At 41.6% G+C, this 13,772-nt stretch overlaps 1 protein-coding gene across 1 annotated transcript in view; it reads left to right on the forward strand.

Moving 5' to 3' along the window:
• DPP6 (dipeptidyl peptidase like 6) overlaps window positions 1-13,772 on the forward strand; it is a 931,600-nt gene that overhangs the window by 148,459 nt on the left and 769,369 nt on the right. The window contains 1 exon segment of the mRNA XM_030198448.1: window positions 5,073-5,096. Coding sequence (XP_030054308.1) covers window positions 5,073-5,096 — 24 coding nt within the window.

Consider the following 13,772-nt stretch of genomic DNA (forward strand, 5'->3'; position numbering starts at 1 on the left):
ACACGTAGATCTATACTACCGTCCACCAGGCCAGAGCTATCAGACAGATGAAGATATCTAACAGAAATAAGAAAAGCTAGCAAATTGACAACAGTATAATAATGGGTAATTTCAATTACCCCATTATTGACTGTTTAAATGCCACATCAGGGAGTGCTAGGGAGGTAAAATTCCTAGATGTAATAAATGACCGCTTCTTGGAGCAACTGATCCAGGAACTGACAAGAAGGAGAGCTATTTTAGATCTAGTCCTTAGTGGAATACAAGACATAGTACAAGAGGTAATGATGTTGGTTCTGCAGGAAAACAGTGATCATAGCATGATCAAATTTGACTTAATAACTGGATTGCAGTCACTAAGGAAATCTACTATTGCACCATTTAATTTTTGAAAGGGTAACTATGATACCACAAGGAAAATGGTTACAAAAAAAGCTGAAATGCTCAGCTGCAAATCAGGCATGGATGTTGTTTAAAAATGCCATTTTGGAAGCCCAGACCAGATGTATTCCATGTATTAATAAAGATGGAAAGAAGAACAAACAACAGCCAGAATGGTTAAAGGGAGAACTGAAAGAGGCTATTAGAGCCAAAAGAACATCTTTCAGAATGAAGAAAATGAGATACAACATAAGCACTGGCAAGTTAGATGCAAAGCACTGATAAAGAAGGCCAAAAGAGAATACAAAGAGAAATGTCTCAAAGGGAAAAACTCATAGTAATAACTTCTTCAGGTATATCAGAAGCAGAAAGCCTGTGAGGGAATCCATGGGACTGTTAGAACATCAAGGAGTAAAAGGGGCACTCTGGGAAGACAGGGCCATAGCAGAGATGGTGAATGAATTCTTTGCCTTAGTCTTTACTGAAGAAGATGTAAGAGACCTATCTGTACCAGAGATGATTTTCAATGGCAACAATGCAGAGGAACTGAAAGAAATCTCACTGAACCTAGAAGATGTACTGAGCCAAATCGACAAATTAAAGAGAGGAGTGGAGGAGTGGCCTAGTGGTTAGAGTGGTGGACTTTGATCCTGGGGAACTGGGTTCAGTTCCCACTGCAGGCACAGGCAGCTCCTTGTGACTCTGGGCAAGTCACTTAACCCTCCATTGCTCCAAGTACAAATAAGTACCTGTATATAATATGTAAGCTGCATTGAACCTGCTATGAGTGGGAAAGAGCAGGGTACAAATGTAATAAAAATAAAAAATAAATCACCCGGACTGCATGGTATACACCCCAGAGTGATGAAAGAATTCAATATGAAATTGCAGATCTACTGTTAGTGATCTGTAATCTGTCATTAAAATCAGTAGTACCTGAAGATTGGAGGGTGGGCAATGCAATGCCTACCTTTTAAAAGGGATCCAGGGATGATCCAGCAAATTGCAGACTGGTAAGACTGATGCTAGTACCAGGCAAAATAGCAGAAAGTATTATAAAGAATAAAATCACTGAACACATATAAAAACATGTTTAATGGGACAGCGTCAACATGGATTTGGCCAAGGAAAGTCTTGCCTCACCAGTTTGCTTTCTTTCTTTGAATGCATGAATAAACATGTGGATAAAGGTGAGCCAGTTGATGTAGTGTGTCTAGATTTTCAGAAAGCTTTTGACATGATAGACTCCTGAGAAAATTAAAAACCCATGGGATAGGAGGCAATGTTGTGCTGTGGATTACGAATTGGTTGATGGATAGAAAACAGAGGGTAGGGTTAAATGGCCAATTCTCTCAGTGGAGAAGCATGAATAGTGGAGTGACCCAAGGATCTGTATTGGGGTGGTGCTAATTAACATATTTATTAATGATCTGGAAATGGGAATGACGACGTCTAGCTCCATCTCTACCTGTTTTCAAATCTATGCTGAAAATCCACCTTTTCACTGCTGCTTTTTAGCTCCCATTACGTCCCTCACCCGTAACTGTCTTGTCTGTCTGTATTATTTAGATTGTAAGCTCTTTTGAGCAGGGACTGTCTCTTTGTATCAGGTGTTCAGTGCTGTGTGTGTCTGGTAGCGCTATACAAATGCTAATAATAATAATAATTACATTTACAGACAACACAAAACTATTCAAAATTGTTAAAATGCATGTGGATTGTGGAAAATTGCAGGAAGACCTTACGAAGTTGGAAGACTCGGCATCCAAGTGGCAGATGAGATTTAATGCGGACAAGTACAAAGTGATGCATATTGGGAAGAATAATCCAAACCATAGTTATTTGATGCTAGGTCCAGTCTAGGAGTTAGCACCGAAGAAAAAGATCTACTTGTCATGCCCCCCCCCCCCCCCAAGTTTCTCAATAATGTGAGGCTGGAGTCCGGCTGGAGTCCGGTGGGAGGATGTCTTCAGGAGTTTCAGGAGTGGGCCAAAATCACATCAGATCAGTGGGTTCTGGATATTCTTACAGAAGGTTATAGGTTGGAGTTCTCCTGCCCAGTCACTCTTTGCAGTCTGCATGTCGAAAGGGAACTAAGTTGGTTATTATTATTGTTATTACATTTGTACCCCGCGCTTTCCCACATAATGCAGGCTCAATGCGACTTACGTGTAGTTTGAAATACAAAGTTAATAGAATTTTAATAAAACAGTAGTAAAACAATGTAAAGTTGGGCTTAGTAGTGTATGATAAGTTGAGCTAGATAATATATGACTAGGATAAAAGAGGGTTAAGGTTCAGGCCACTATAGATTCCATGCTGGTGCTTTAGGCCATTGTTCCAGCTCTCCAGGCCAAACAAGGACAAGGTGATACTCCATTTATTTCATTGTCCCAAAGAAGGAAGTCACCTTTCATCTGGTTTTAAATCTTAAAGGGTCTAACTCAGTGGTTCCCAAACCTGGTCCTGGAGGCACCCCAGCCAGTCAGATTTTCAGGATACCCACAATGCGAACATTTACTCCAGCCATTCAGCAAGCATAAGTGCTTGTGCCTAAAGTTAGGCGCATAAATGAGGATTTATGCTATTATTCTACAATGGCAATTGAGTGCCTAACTTTAGGTGATCTATAGAGGATTGTTTTTGTAGCACTCCATCAACAGATGCTTGAGGTAGAGAAACATAAGGACAATGCAATTTGAAAAATGGATTTAGTGAAGGGAAATCTTGCCTCACCAATCTATTACATTTCTTTGAAGGTGTGAACAAACGTGGATAAAGGTGAGCTGGTTGATATTGTGTATCTGGATTTTCATAAGGCATTTGACAAAGTACCTCATGAAAGACTCTAGATGAAATTGGAGAGTCATGGGATAGGAGGTAGTGTCCTATTGTGGATTAAAAACTGGTTAAAAGATAGAAAACAGAGAGTAGGTTTAAATGGCCAGTATTCTCAATAGAGAAGGGTAGTTAGTGGGGTTCCCCAAGGGTCTGTGCTGGGACCACTGCTTTTTAACATATTTATAAATGACCTATAGATGGGAATAACTAGTGAGGATATTAAATTTGCTGATGACACTAAGTTATTCAATGTTCTGAAATCGCAAGAGGATTGTGAAAAATTACAAGAGGACCTTACAAGACTGGGAGACTGGGCGTCTAAATGGCAGATGACGTTTAACGTGAGCAAGTGAAAAGTGATGCATGTGGGAAAGAGGAACCCGAATTATAGCTACGTCATGCAAGGTTCCACGTTAGGAGTCACCAACCAAGAAAGGGATCTAAGTGTCGTCATTGATGATACATTGAAACCTTCTGTTCAGTGTGCTGCTGCGGCTAAGAAAGCAAATAGAATGTTAGGTATTATTAGGAAAGGAATGGAAAACAAAAATGAGGACGTTATAATGCCTTTGCATCACTCCATGGTGCGACCGCACCTCGAATATTGTGTTCAATTCTGGTCGCCGCATCTCAAAAAAGATATAGTGGAATTAGAAAAGGTGCAGAGAAGGGCGGAAAAAATGATAAAGGGGATGGGACAACTTCCCTATGAGAAAAGGCTAAAGCGGCTAGGGCTCTTCAGCTTGGAGAAAAGATGGCTGAGGGGAGTGGTTAGGGTGGTGGACTTTGGTCCTGGGGAACTGAGGAACTGAGTTTGATTCCCACTTCAGGCACAGGCAGCTCCTTGTGACTCTGGGCAAGTCACTTAACCCTCCATTGCCCCATGTAAACCACATTGAGCCTGCCATGAGTGGGAAAGCGCGGGGTACAAATGTAACAAAAATAAATAAAATATGATAGAGGTCTATAAAATAATGAGTAGAGTGGAACGGGTAGATGTGAAGCGTCTGTTTACACTTTCCAAAAATACTAGGACTAGGGGGCATGCGATGAAACTACAAAGTAGTATTTGTGTTATGAATAATATCGTTAGATTTAATTGTAATAGTGGATTTTTCTTTACAAGTTTATACTTGTTTACTATGTATAAAAACGATAAATAAAATATATATATAAAAAAGAAAGTACAAAATAGTAAATCTAAAACGAATCAGAGAAAATATTTCTTCACTCAACGTGTAATTAAACTCTGGAATTCATTGCCAGAGAATGTGGTAAAGGCAGTTAGCTTAGTAGATTTAAAACAAGGTTTGGATGGCTTCCTAAAGGAAAAGTCCATAGACCATTATTAAATTGGACTTGGGGAAAATCCACTATTTCTGGGATAAGCAGAATAAGATGTTTGTACTTTTTGGGATCTTGCCAGGTATTTGTGACCTGGATTGGCCACTGTTGGAAACAGGATGCTGGGCTTGATGGACCTTTGGTCTGTCCCAATATGGCAATACTTATGTACTTATGAACATTTCGGACACATCTGTGTGTAGATGGCCAATTGTCTTTCACTACTTTCCTGAGACGTTTACTTTGACTCCTCGTTCACATCTGACTCCCACCAGTAGGTTCTCAGAATGTGAATGTATGAATTGGAAAAGAATGTTTAAGCAGTGATAAAGGCATTAAGAATTTTGCCTGGTTTTGAAGCAAGGGCTGTTTGCTTGAGGTCTGGTGCTCTACCTCTGAGCCACAGTATGACTCCCTTGAGCAGATGCTGAGCAACCCAGAAAGGGCTTTCCTACAGGCTCAAACCAAGGAGGTTTGATTAACAGGAGACTGCATTGCATCACAAGGCTGAAGCCAGTACACCCAAGGAGGTTCTGATTCTCCCCATTGCAGCCACTGCCATCTTGGTACACCCAAAACAATGCAATTGATATGGTGACAAGCTCTGCCTATTGGCTTCAGGCCAGATAATGGGCCAATCATGCTCCTGCCTCTCCTGTTAATTAAACCTCCTTGGCTTAAACCCAGCAGGGCAGGCAGAACACGTTTAGCCAAGTGAGCATGGCAGGAGGGTGCTGCTGACATTTTATGGGAGCCATGGTCTAGTGCTGTGCATCAGTGCCGTAGCGAGGGCAGCTGACACCCGGGGCAGGTCACAGCTGCGCACACACCCCCGGGTGCAGCCCGGCGCACCCTCCCCCCTCCAGAGCACACCCCCCCCCCGAGCGCATACTTATGAGGGAAAGCGGCGAGGGATGGGCCTGAGGGCCTAACCGCCCCGAGTGCACGTCGCTGGGAGATGCGTCGGCTCTGCCGGTTCCCTGCTCTCTCTGCCCCGGAACAGGAAGTAACCTGTTCCAGGGCAGAGAGAGCAGGTAACCAGCGGCGCTGACACCCCCCCCCCCAGCGGCATGCACCCGGGGCGGACCGCCCCCCCTTCCTACGCCACTGCTGTGCATCCTGCCTTTTCCAACAGGAAGTTGTCAGAGGGGATGGGATACAGCAGCACTGGCATACAGGTCTGTAGAGGTAGACCTCAGTCAGTCCTGTTCCAGTGGCAGACTGTGTGTGTGTGGGGGGGGGTTGATGGCAGACCTCGGTGGTGGAAGGTGGTGGCAGCAGTAACAATGGCAGGCTGGGGGAGGGGGAAGGACAGGCACCGGCAATCCTAGCTCAGTCCCTGAAGCCCAGACCTCTAACTCAATCCCTGATGATCTGCATTGGTCCTCAGGGATTCAAAATTATTGCTGGGACTACCACAGGATTTCGTAGCAACCTGATGACAGAAGGCTGTGAACCATGCTGATTGCTGAAGATCCTGAATGTGAAAATTTGTAATCTTGTTGAATTTGTGCATTTTGGGTATGCATTTCTAACAATATTGTGTTTTGAACAGTGCATTTTTTCTAGCGAAAAAGGTGCCAGTACTGAAATGCCAGGCCACCCTTCAGGGATGGGGTGATCGCTGAGGGACCCACCCCACAATAGTCAGGCTCCCTGCAACCAGTCACAGAATCTGCGACAAGGCAGAATTGGTGTGTAGGGCCTGAGCTCTTTCATTAAAACTTGGGGACCATGGGTCAATTTTAGCAGACGATAGAAAAGGTGCCGGTACTCAGTACCCCCAAATACCCCCCTCAAAAAAAGCCCTGGTTTTGAATCTGTCTTCGCGGAGCCTGAGTATCTCTGTAGATATAACAGTTCTTCTGAACTGATTTACTAAGAACAGTGGCTGAGATATATTATGTTTTTATTTAAGATAATGAAGGTGAAGTTGGCCAATATTCCCTTGGCCATCCTGCTGAAAATAAAAAGCTGAATTAAACCCCAGAAGAGAACTGTGTTTAGTAACCTGTAGCTATCCACCTGACAGCAGACTCAAAATTAATCATGAATTGGCATCAACCTGACTATTACTCAGTTTGGGAACGTGCATGTCATTTAATGGACACTATTTCAAATCACTTGTTAATTGAGCTTAAATCATTTTCCATGACTTGGCAAGCTCTTGGCAATGAAAGAATAGTGGATTATTCTTGATGCCCATCACTCTTATGCCTGCAGGCTGTTTGCCACCAGAGGGGGCACTGCAGGAAAGCATCATTTGCACATTCATAAATAAAGCAGTACAAAATTTGTCAAGAGAACATGCACATATGCCACATAAGGGGAAAAGGGATAATTTTGGCATACATCTATACATAAGTCTAAAGCCTTGCCATCTGCTGCTATGCACATGAATACAACAAGAATGTTCATTTCTGATTCAAATGCAAAATGTTCAGTCTAACTCTCAAGTAAACATTTTTAGGAAAAAAAGTTAAAAACACCATCATAATTGTGAATCAAAATGACTTATCGTAATATGTCACATCCAAATAGGAAGTTAAATTGCTAATGCTAGACTTTAATAGCAATATATCTGTATCGATAGATCGATTAATAGATAGATTGATAGATATGTCACCCACAGGGGGGTGCTCACACTGTTACCCAGGTCTGGTGTTGGCTTCCTTAGAGACTGCTGGTGGTCCTTTAGTATACTTAGTCCTGGGGTAACAATGAACTAGAAGGAATTCTACCTATTCCTAGCTATTCCTCCCTATCAGTCTTATTTACCCCAGGGTCAATCCTGTTCCTGCCCCCAAAGTAATTTCACCAGCAAATAAACAGATCACTCCCAAGATTTCACTGAAGCTATCTGTCATTTATTAAGGCTATAACAGGATTATTTTCAGTTCACAGAACTTCTATGTTTCCTTCCAAAAAGACTACTATAAAGAAAAAGGTAAAAAAAAAAAATAATAATAATAAAAAAGAACAGAGATATGTTTCCAACTCCCTGGGTTACTGTTTAAGATCCATAGGTTTCAGATGCTATAAGGAATTAAAGATCATCTTTCTTCCTTAGCATAACTCACAGTCACTAGAAATGCCACACCTACTCCCATTTGTACTAGACAATTCTCACTTGCAATATTCCAGACAGTTTTAAAATTCCGTACCAGGTTTTCAGTCCTGCTTGTGTGTGCTGTCTCCTATGAAGATGATTCTCCCTCCCTTCACCGTTTTCCTAGCTAAACTGCAGCATTTCAACAATATTACTTTTCTACACTCACCAAACCTTTCCCCCAGAAATTACTCTTTGGTACAGTGAATTAACAGAAGTTCTTCAATCTCAGAACACTTCATAAGGAAATCTCCAGTTTATTACATTAAACTATCAGAATTTCTTCACCACACTATAAGGCAATTACTTTTCTGTTAGAGTAAACCTCTCTCTCCCAGTTTCTCTTCTGGGTATGTTTCAGCAATTAAATAAATACTCAAGGCAAGAGCTTGTCTTCTCCTGCTTATCGCTAAAGCAGCTCTGGAATTACAAAGGAAATGAGCCTTCCTAGTTCTCTGTTTCTCTGGTCCCACTTCACTCAGTTTAGAGAAATCCCATTTATCCCCAGTTTCCCCTTTATCCTGGGGCTTCCAAATTGCTATTTTCAAAACTCGGATTTGAGATGTTTTTCTCTGCAATGCGTGCAAATCACAAGGGGGCATGTTGGGGGTGGGCTTGGACATGTTTCTGCTATAATGGAACCAAGCAAAAACATCCAGTGCTAAAAGTTAGATGGTTTGGTCAAGACCTATTTCAATCATGACTAAGTCACAAAAATGTGCCCTAAATAACCAGATTATTACTGGAGGGATTAAGGTATGACCCCCCCCCCTCCTTTACTCCCCCCAGTGGTCACTGACCCCCTCCAACCCCCCCCCCAAAGATGTGAAAGAACAGTACATACCAACCAACAGTAAGCAAGTCACTGGACTAGTCTAATGGTCGATGCAATGCACTGTAGAGAAGGGAACCCAGGCCCATATCCCACTCTATTGTGTGAATCCTTCAAAACTCACCAAAAATCTTACAGTACCTACATATAGGTCATACCAGGGTACAAATTATATCAAAGTGATAGGATGGATCGAATTGTTGGAGGGGTAGCATTGTATGTTAAGGAGGGCCTTGAATCAAATAGATTGAAAATTCTGCAGGAAAGAAAACACATCTTGGAATCCTTATGGATTGAAATTCCATGTGTAAAAGGGAAAATGATAGTGATAGAAGTGTACTATTGTCCGCTGGCCAGGATGAACAGACAGATGTAGAAATGTTATTAGAAATTAGGAAGACTAACAAATTGGGCAACACAATACTAATGGGTGATTTCAATTAACCCAATATTGACTGGGTAAATGTAACATCAGGGCATGCTAGGGAAGTAAAGTTCCTTGACAAAATCAAGGACTGCTTTATGGAGCAGCTGGTATAGGAGCTGACAAGAGAAGGAAAAACTGTAGACCTAGTCCTTAGTGGAGCGCATGATATGGTGCGGGAGGTGGGAGGCGAGGATAGTGCTGGGCAGACTTATACGGTCTGTGCCCTGAAGAGGACAGGTACAAATCAAAGTAGGGTATACACAAAAAGTAGCACATATGAGTTTGTCTTGTTGGGCAGACTGGATGGACCATGCAGGTCTTTTTCTGCTGTTATTTACTATGTTACTATGTAATGGTGATGGGGCCTCTTGATAACAATGATCATAATATGATCAGATTTGATATTAGCTTTGGAGTAAGTATACACAGGAAATCCAATACATTAACGTTTAACTTTCAAAAAGGAAACTATGATAAAATGAGAAGAACGGTGAAAAAAAACTTAGAGGAGCGGCTACGAGGGTCAAAAATTTACATCAGGCATAGATGCTGTTCAAAAATACCAACAGGCCAAATATATTCCGCGTATTAAAAAAGGAGGACGGAAGACCAAACAACAGCCAGCATGGTTAAAAAGTGAGGTGAAAGAAGCTATTAGAGCTAAAAGAAAGTCCTTCAGAAAATGGAAGAAGGAACCAACTGAAAATAATAACAAACAGCATAAGGAATGGCAAGTCAAATGCAAAGCACTGATAAGGAAGGCCAAAAGGGACTTTGAAAAAAAGATTGTGTTGGAGGCGAAAATACATAGCAAAATTTTTTTTTTCAGTATATTAAAAAGAAGAAGCTGGCAAAAGAATCGATTGGACCACTAGATGACTGTTATGGCATTCCTTCCCCTCACCTAACACACACATTCCATAGACATCCTCTTACACCACACATTCATACAGGGACACATGTACAGGCTTCCCATAGATACAGACTGTCTTCTCTCATTCAGCTGTAGAGCTACTTGTCAGTCTAAGAATTGCCAGAGTGTGTGAACAGATCAAGGAGAAGTGCGCTATTGTGTCATACCCCATGTTCACTTTCAAATTTGTTATTATTTATACATAAGATCAGTGTTCTATCTGGACCTCATTTTAAAGATTTGCTTTTATCTACTGTATACTTACTGGGGACTACAGTGTTCAACCTGTACAGGTAATTGAAGTCCTGGCTTCTTGCCTGTCAGTGAGAAGAAAAATGATGCGTAGAAGTAGCAGAGCCATTTCATACAGTAAGAACAATGCTTCCTGTTTTGTACCATCTAAATCAGACAACTATATAACAATTACTGTCAGCATAGATTGAGCAAGCTTGCAAATTGCCTTCAGTGTCATCCAGAAAAGCATCTTTATCCATCAGAGGAGCTGAAATATCATATTGATATTATACATAATTATTCAGGTAATGTATCAGTTTTTCTGCAAGAAGGCTAAAGTGCACTTTGTGTATTTTATCAGTGCTGCTCCTAATGCATGGAAACCTGAATAATTCATAAGAGGTCTTTGGTTGCAGAAATCCAAATATAGCTTTTGTTTGCTAATGCATTTCATGGGTTGCTTTGTGCCCCAACACATTATTTAGGCAATGTGCATGTTAAAGGAAACACATATTGAATTATGCATTTTATTCACCAGCAGTGTTAAATGCTGAGGTCTTATGTGACTCAGTTTTCCTAGTATTTGTTTACGCTTTAATGCTCTTGTTTGCAGCATCTCATCTACCTAGAAATATTTGAGTCAATATTTAGCCCGCAACATGGTGATTTCAACATCAGTCGCCACAAGCTTGTTATACCCAGATATTCTGCATTGACCTTTCTTGTATTATGGTGCTGAATATCTGGGTATGTCCAGCTATGGGATTTATCTTACTGGACAATATTCAGCTCAGTACCTGGGTAAATGCTTTGATAAGGTTAGGACAGCCATTTTGCTGGTCCAGCTTTATCCAGCCATTTACCTGGTGAGTGAACTAAGGGCCTTGATTACTAAGCTGCATTATAGGCACATTAGTGTTTTTAACAGTTGTTAACCATGTGTGCATGTTAACCATGTCGACACCTATAATATCCCTATAGGCACCTACACGGTTAGAGTGCGTGCTAATTGTAGGCACGTTAAAAACACTAACGCGCCTTAGTAAATAGGGACCTAAATATCACTGCTAACCAGGTAAGTCCTGGCACCACTCCAACTCTTCCCTTGGGCCACCCCAGCACTAACCAGATAGTGCTGCAGTGGTCACAGCTAATGTTCAGCAGGGCTGTCTTGTTAAGTTCCACTGAACATCAGCTTGGGTGCTGGGCATCGGAATTTAATTGGGTAGGAGCCTTCCTACTCAGTTAAAATCCCTTATGAATATTAACCCCCCTTGTGATTGGTTGTGGTATAACATGTTTTACAATAAATAAATAAATAACATGATCTACTTTTCTATTAAGCCAGTACAGAATTTTAACTTTGGCTGTCAGTACCGTATGTACATATTAGACGCTGATGAGACCTCATTTAGAATATTGTGTACAATTATGGAGATTGCACATTGAAAAAGATATAAATAGCATGGAGTTGGTCCAGAGGGCAGTTAGTAAAATGGTCAGTGGTCTTCATCATAGAGTGTATAGGGACAAACTTAAAGATCTCAATATGTATACTTTGGAAGAAAGGTGGGAGAGTTGAGATATGATAGAGACATTTAAATAATTATGCAGCATAAATGCACAGGAGGCAAGTCTCAGTTGAAAGGAAGCTCTAGAACGAGGGGGCATAGGATGAAGGTGAAAGGGGAAAGACTCAGAAGTAACCTGAGGAAATACCTCTTCACAGAAAGGGTGGTACATTTGTGAAATGGCCTCCCAGTAGAAGTGATGGAGAAGAAAACAGTATCTGAATTTGAGAGGTCGGGACAAGTACATAGGATCTGTAAGGGAGTGATGAGGAGAATAAAAGACATGGATGGGTAGACTGGATAGGCTACATGGTCTTTATCTGCTTACATTTTTCTGTGCTTCTATTAATAAACCACTAAACCAGCATCCAAAAGGAAGACTCGCTTTTCTTGATTTAATAAGTAAACAAGGAACTTACTGCAGTGGTTGAAACAACAGTTGTGGACTGGCAGGATGAGTATTTGTGACTGGATGCTGAGTTACATTAACTGACTGTCAAACCGAAGATGATTGATGTTGGATTTCTGAATGAATGGACGTTGAATTACTGCGGAGATGGATGTTGAACACCTGTCTGAAGGAAGTTGAACTTTAAGAGAAAAATGGATTTTGCATTTCAGGTGTTAAAAGGAGGATGAGTGTTCTGGGGTGAAGGAGGGGGAGAGGGGGGGGGGGGGGAGAGAGGGAGAACACTCCCTGTCTAGTATTTGTAGATACAACTATTATTACTCTAATAAATAAACATATTAAAGACATGCAAAATCCATAATGTAGAATCAGAGTCTCTCTGTTGTCTAAGGAATTCCCTTCATTCTGCAGGATCTGAAATAAAATACAGCAAGCAACATGGAACAACTTAAAGAGGAACAAGGGGAACTGCCTTGGTGATCTGATAAATTTTACTGTCCCTTGTTTTGTAGTCCTGACATCAGTTTTACAGACATCCTTAGTGGAAAAGGTTTTAAAAAGAAGTCCTATAGGCTACTTGTTAAGCTAACCTTGGTTATCCTTGAGCAATAAAAGGCCACCTGTGCAGATGTTGGATTTTCTGGACTTCCATTTGCTGTGGCTTTGCAGGGATGGAAAGTAATTACAGCACTAGAATGTGTTGGTATAATTTTAGACCTATTCTTTTCATTTGAAAAGACCATTTTTAGGGATATCTCTAGGTGGAGTTAGGGTTCTGCATGTTTTCCCTGTCAAAAGCATAGCTGGTGTCAGTATCAATGATGAGTCAAGGTCAGAAGATACTGCTACAAAATGTCTTGCATTAATAATGACCTAGACCTCTGCAGTGAAGGTAGTCAGAACTCCATGGGTGAGTCAAGTTGTAAGCTCTTTGAGCAGGGACTGTCTTTCTTCTATGTTTGTGCAGCGCTGCGCACGCCTTGTAGCGCTATAGAAATGCTAAATAGTAGTAGTAGTAGTAGAGCACGGAATCTAGGATGCGCCAAGCAATCCCAAACATGCATTATTAAGTCCCTCCCATATGTGAAGAATGAGGGGAATTCATCACACAAATATCTTCTAATGGTGAGACTGTCAATTTTATCAGAGTTAATGCTTTGCTATCTGCAAGCAGCCACAAAGTTGGATCCATGAACAGAATGGATCTGTTTAACTAACTGATGGAGAAGAATCTTTGAAGAACATCTATGAAGCTTGACATGTCCATGCCAGGGGCATAGCCAGACACCCAATTTTGGGTGGGCCTGGGCCCAAGATGGGTGGGCAGAAGAACCCCACCCCATCCCATAGGTGATTTGGTCTCTCCTCTCGCCTGCATGCCTTGTGGTCTCTCAAATATCCCTCCTCTCCTGCACACCTTTTAAATTTCAGATTTTTACCGGCAGTGAGGAACAACTAATACACACTACTCATGTAGGCCCCACATGCTTCCCACTGATGCAGCTTCCTGTTTCCGCATAGGCGGGAATACGTCAGAGGGAAGTCTGTGGGGCCGGTGTAAGCAGTATGTATCAATCGCTGCTTCCTGCAGGTGAAGATCTGCTATTTATAAGGTATGCAGGAGGGACAGTTGTTGGGAGTTTTCAGCTTGGGAATCTCTGCTGGCCACATCATAGGTGTGCTGCTACTGGTGGGCCTGAGCTCAGAGTAG

The sequence above is a fragment of the Microcaecilia unicolor genome, chromosome 1 (assembly GCF_901765095.1).
Source record: "Microcaecilia unicolor chromosome 1, aMicUni1.1, whole genome shotgun sequence".
Lineage (NCBI taxonomy): Eukaryota > Metazoa > Chordata > Amphibia > Gymnophiona > Siphonopidae > Microcaecilia > Microcaecilia unicolor.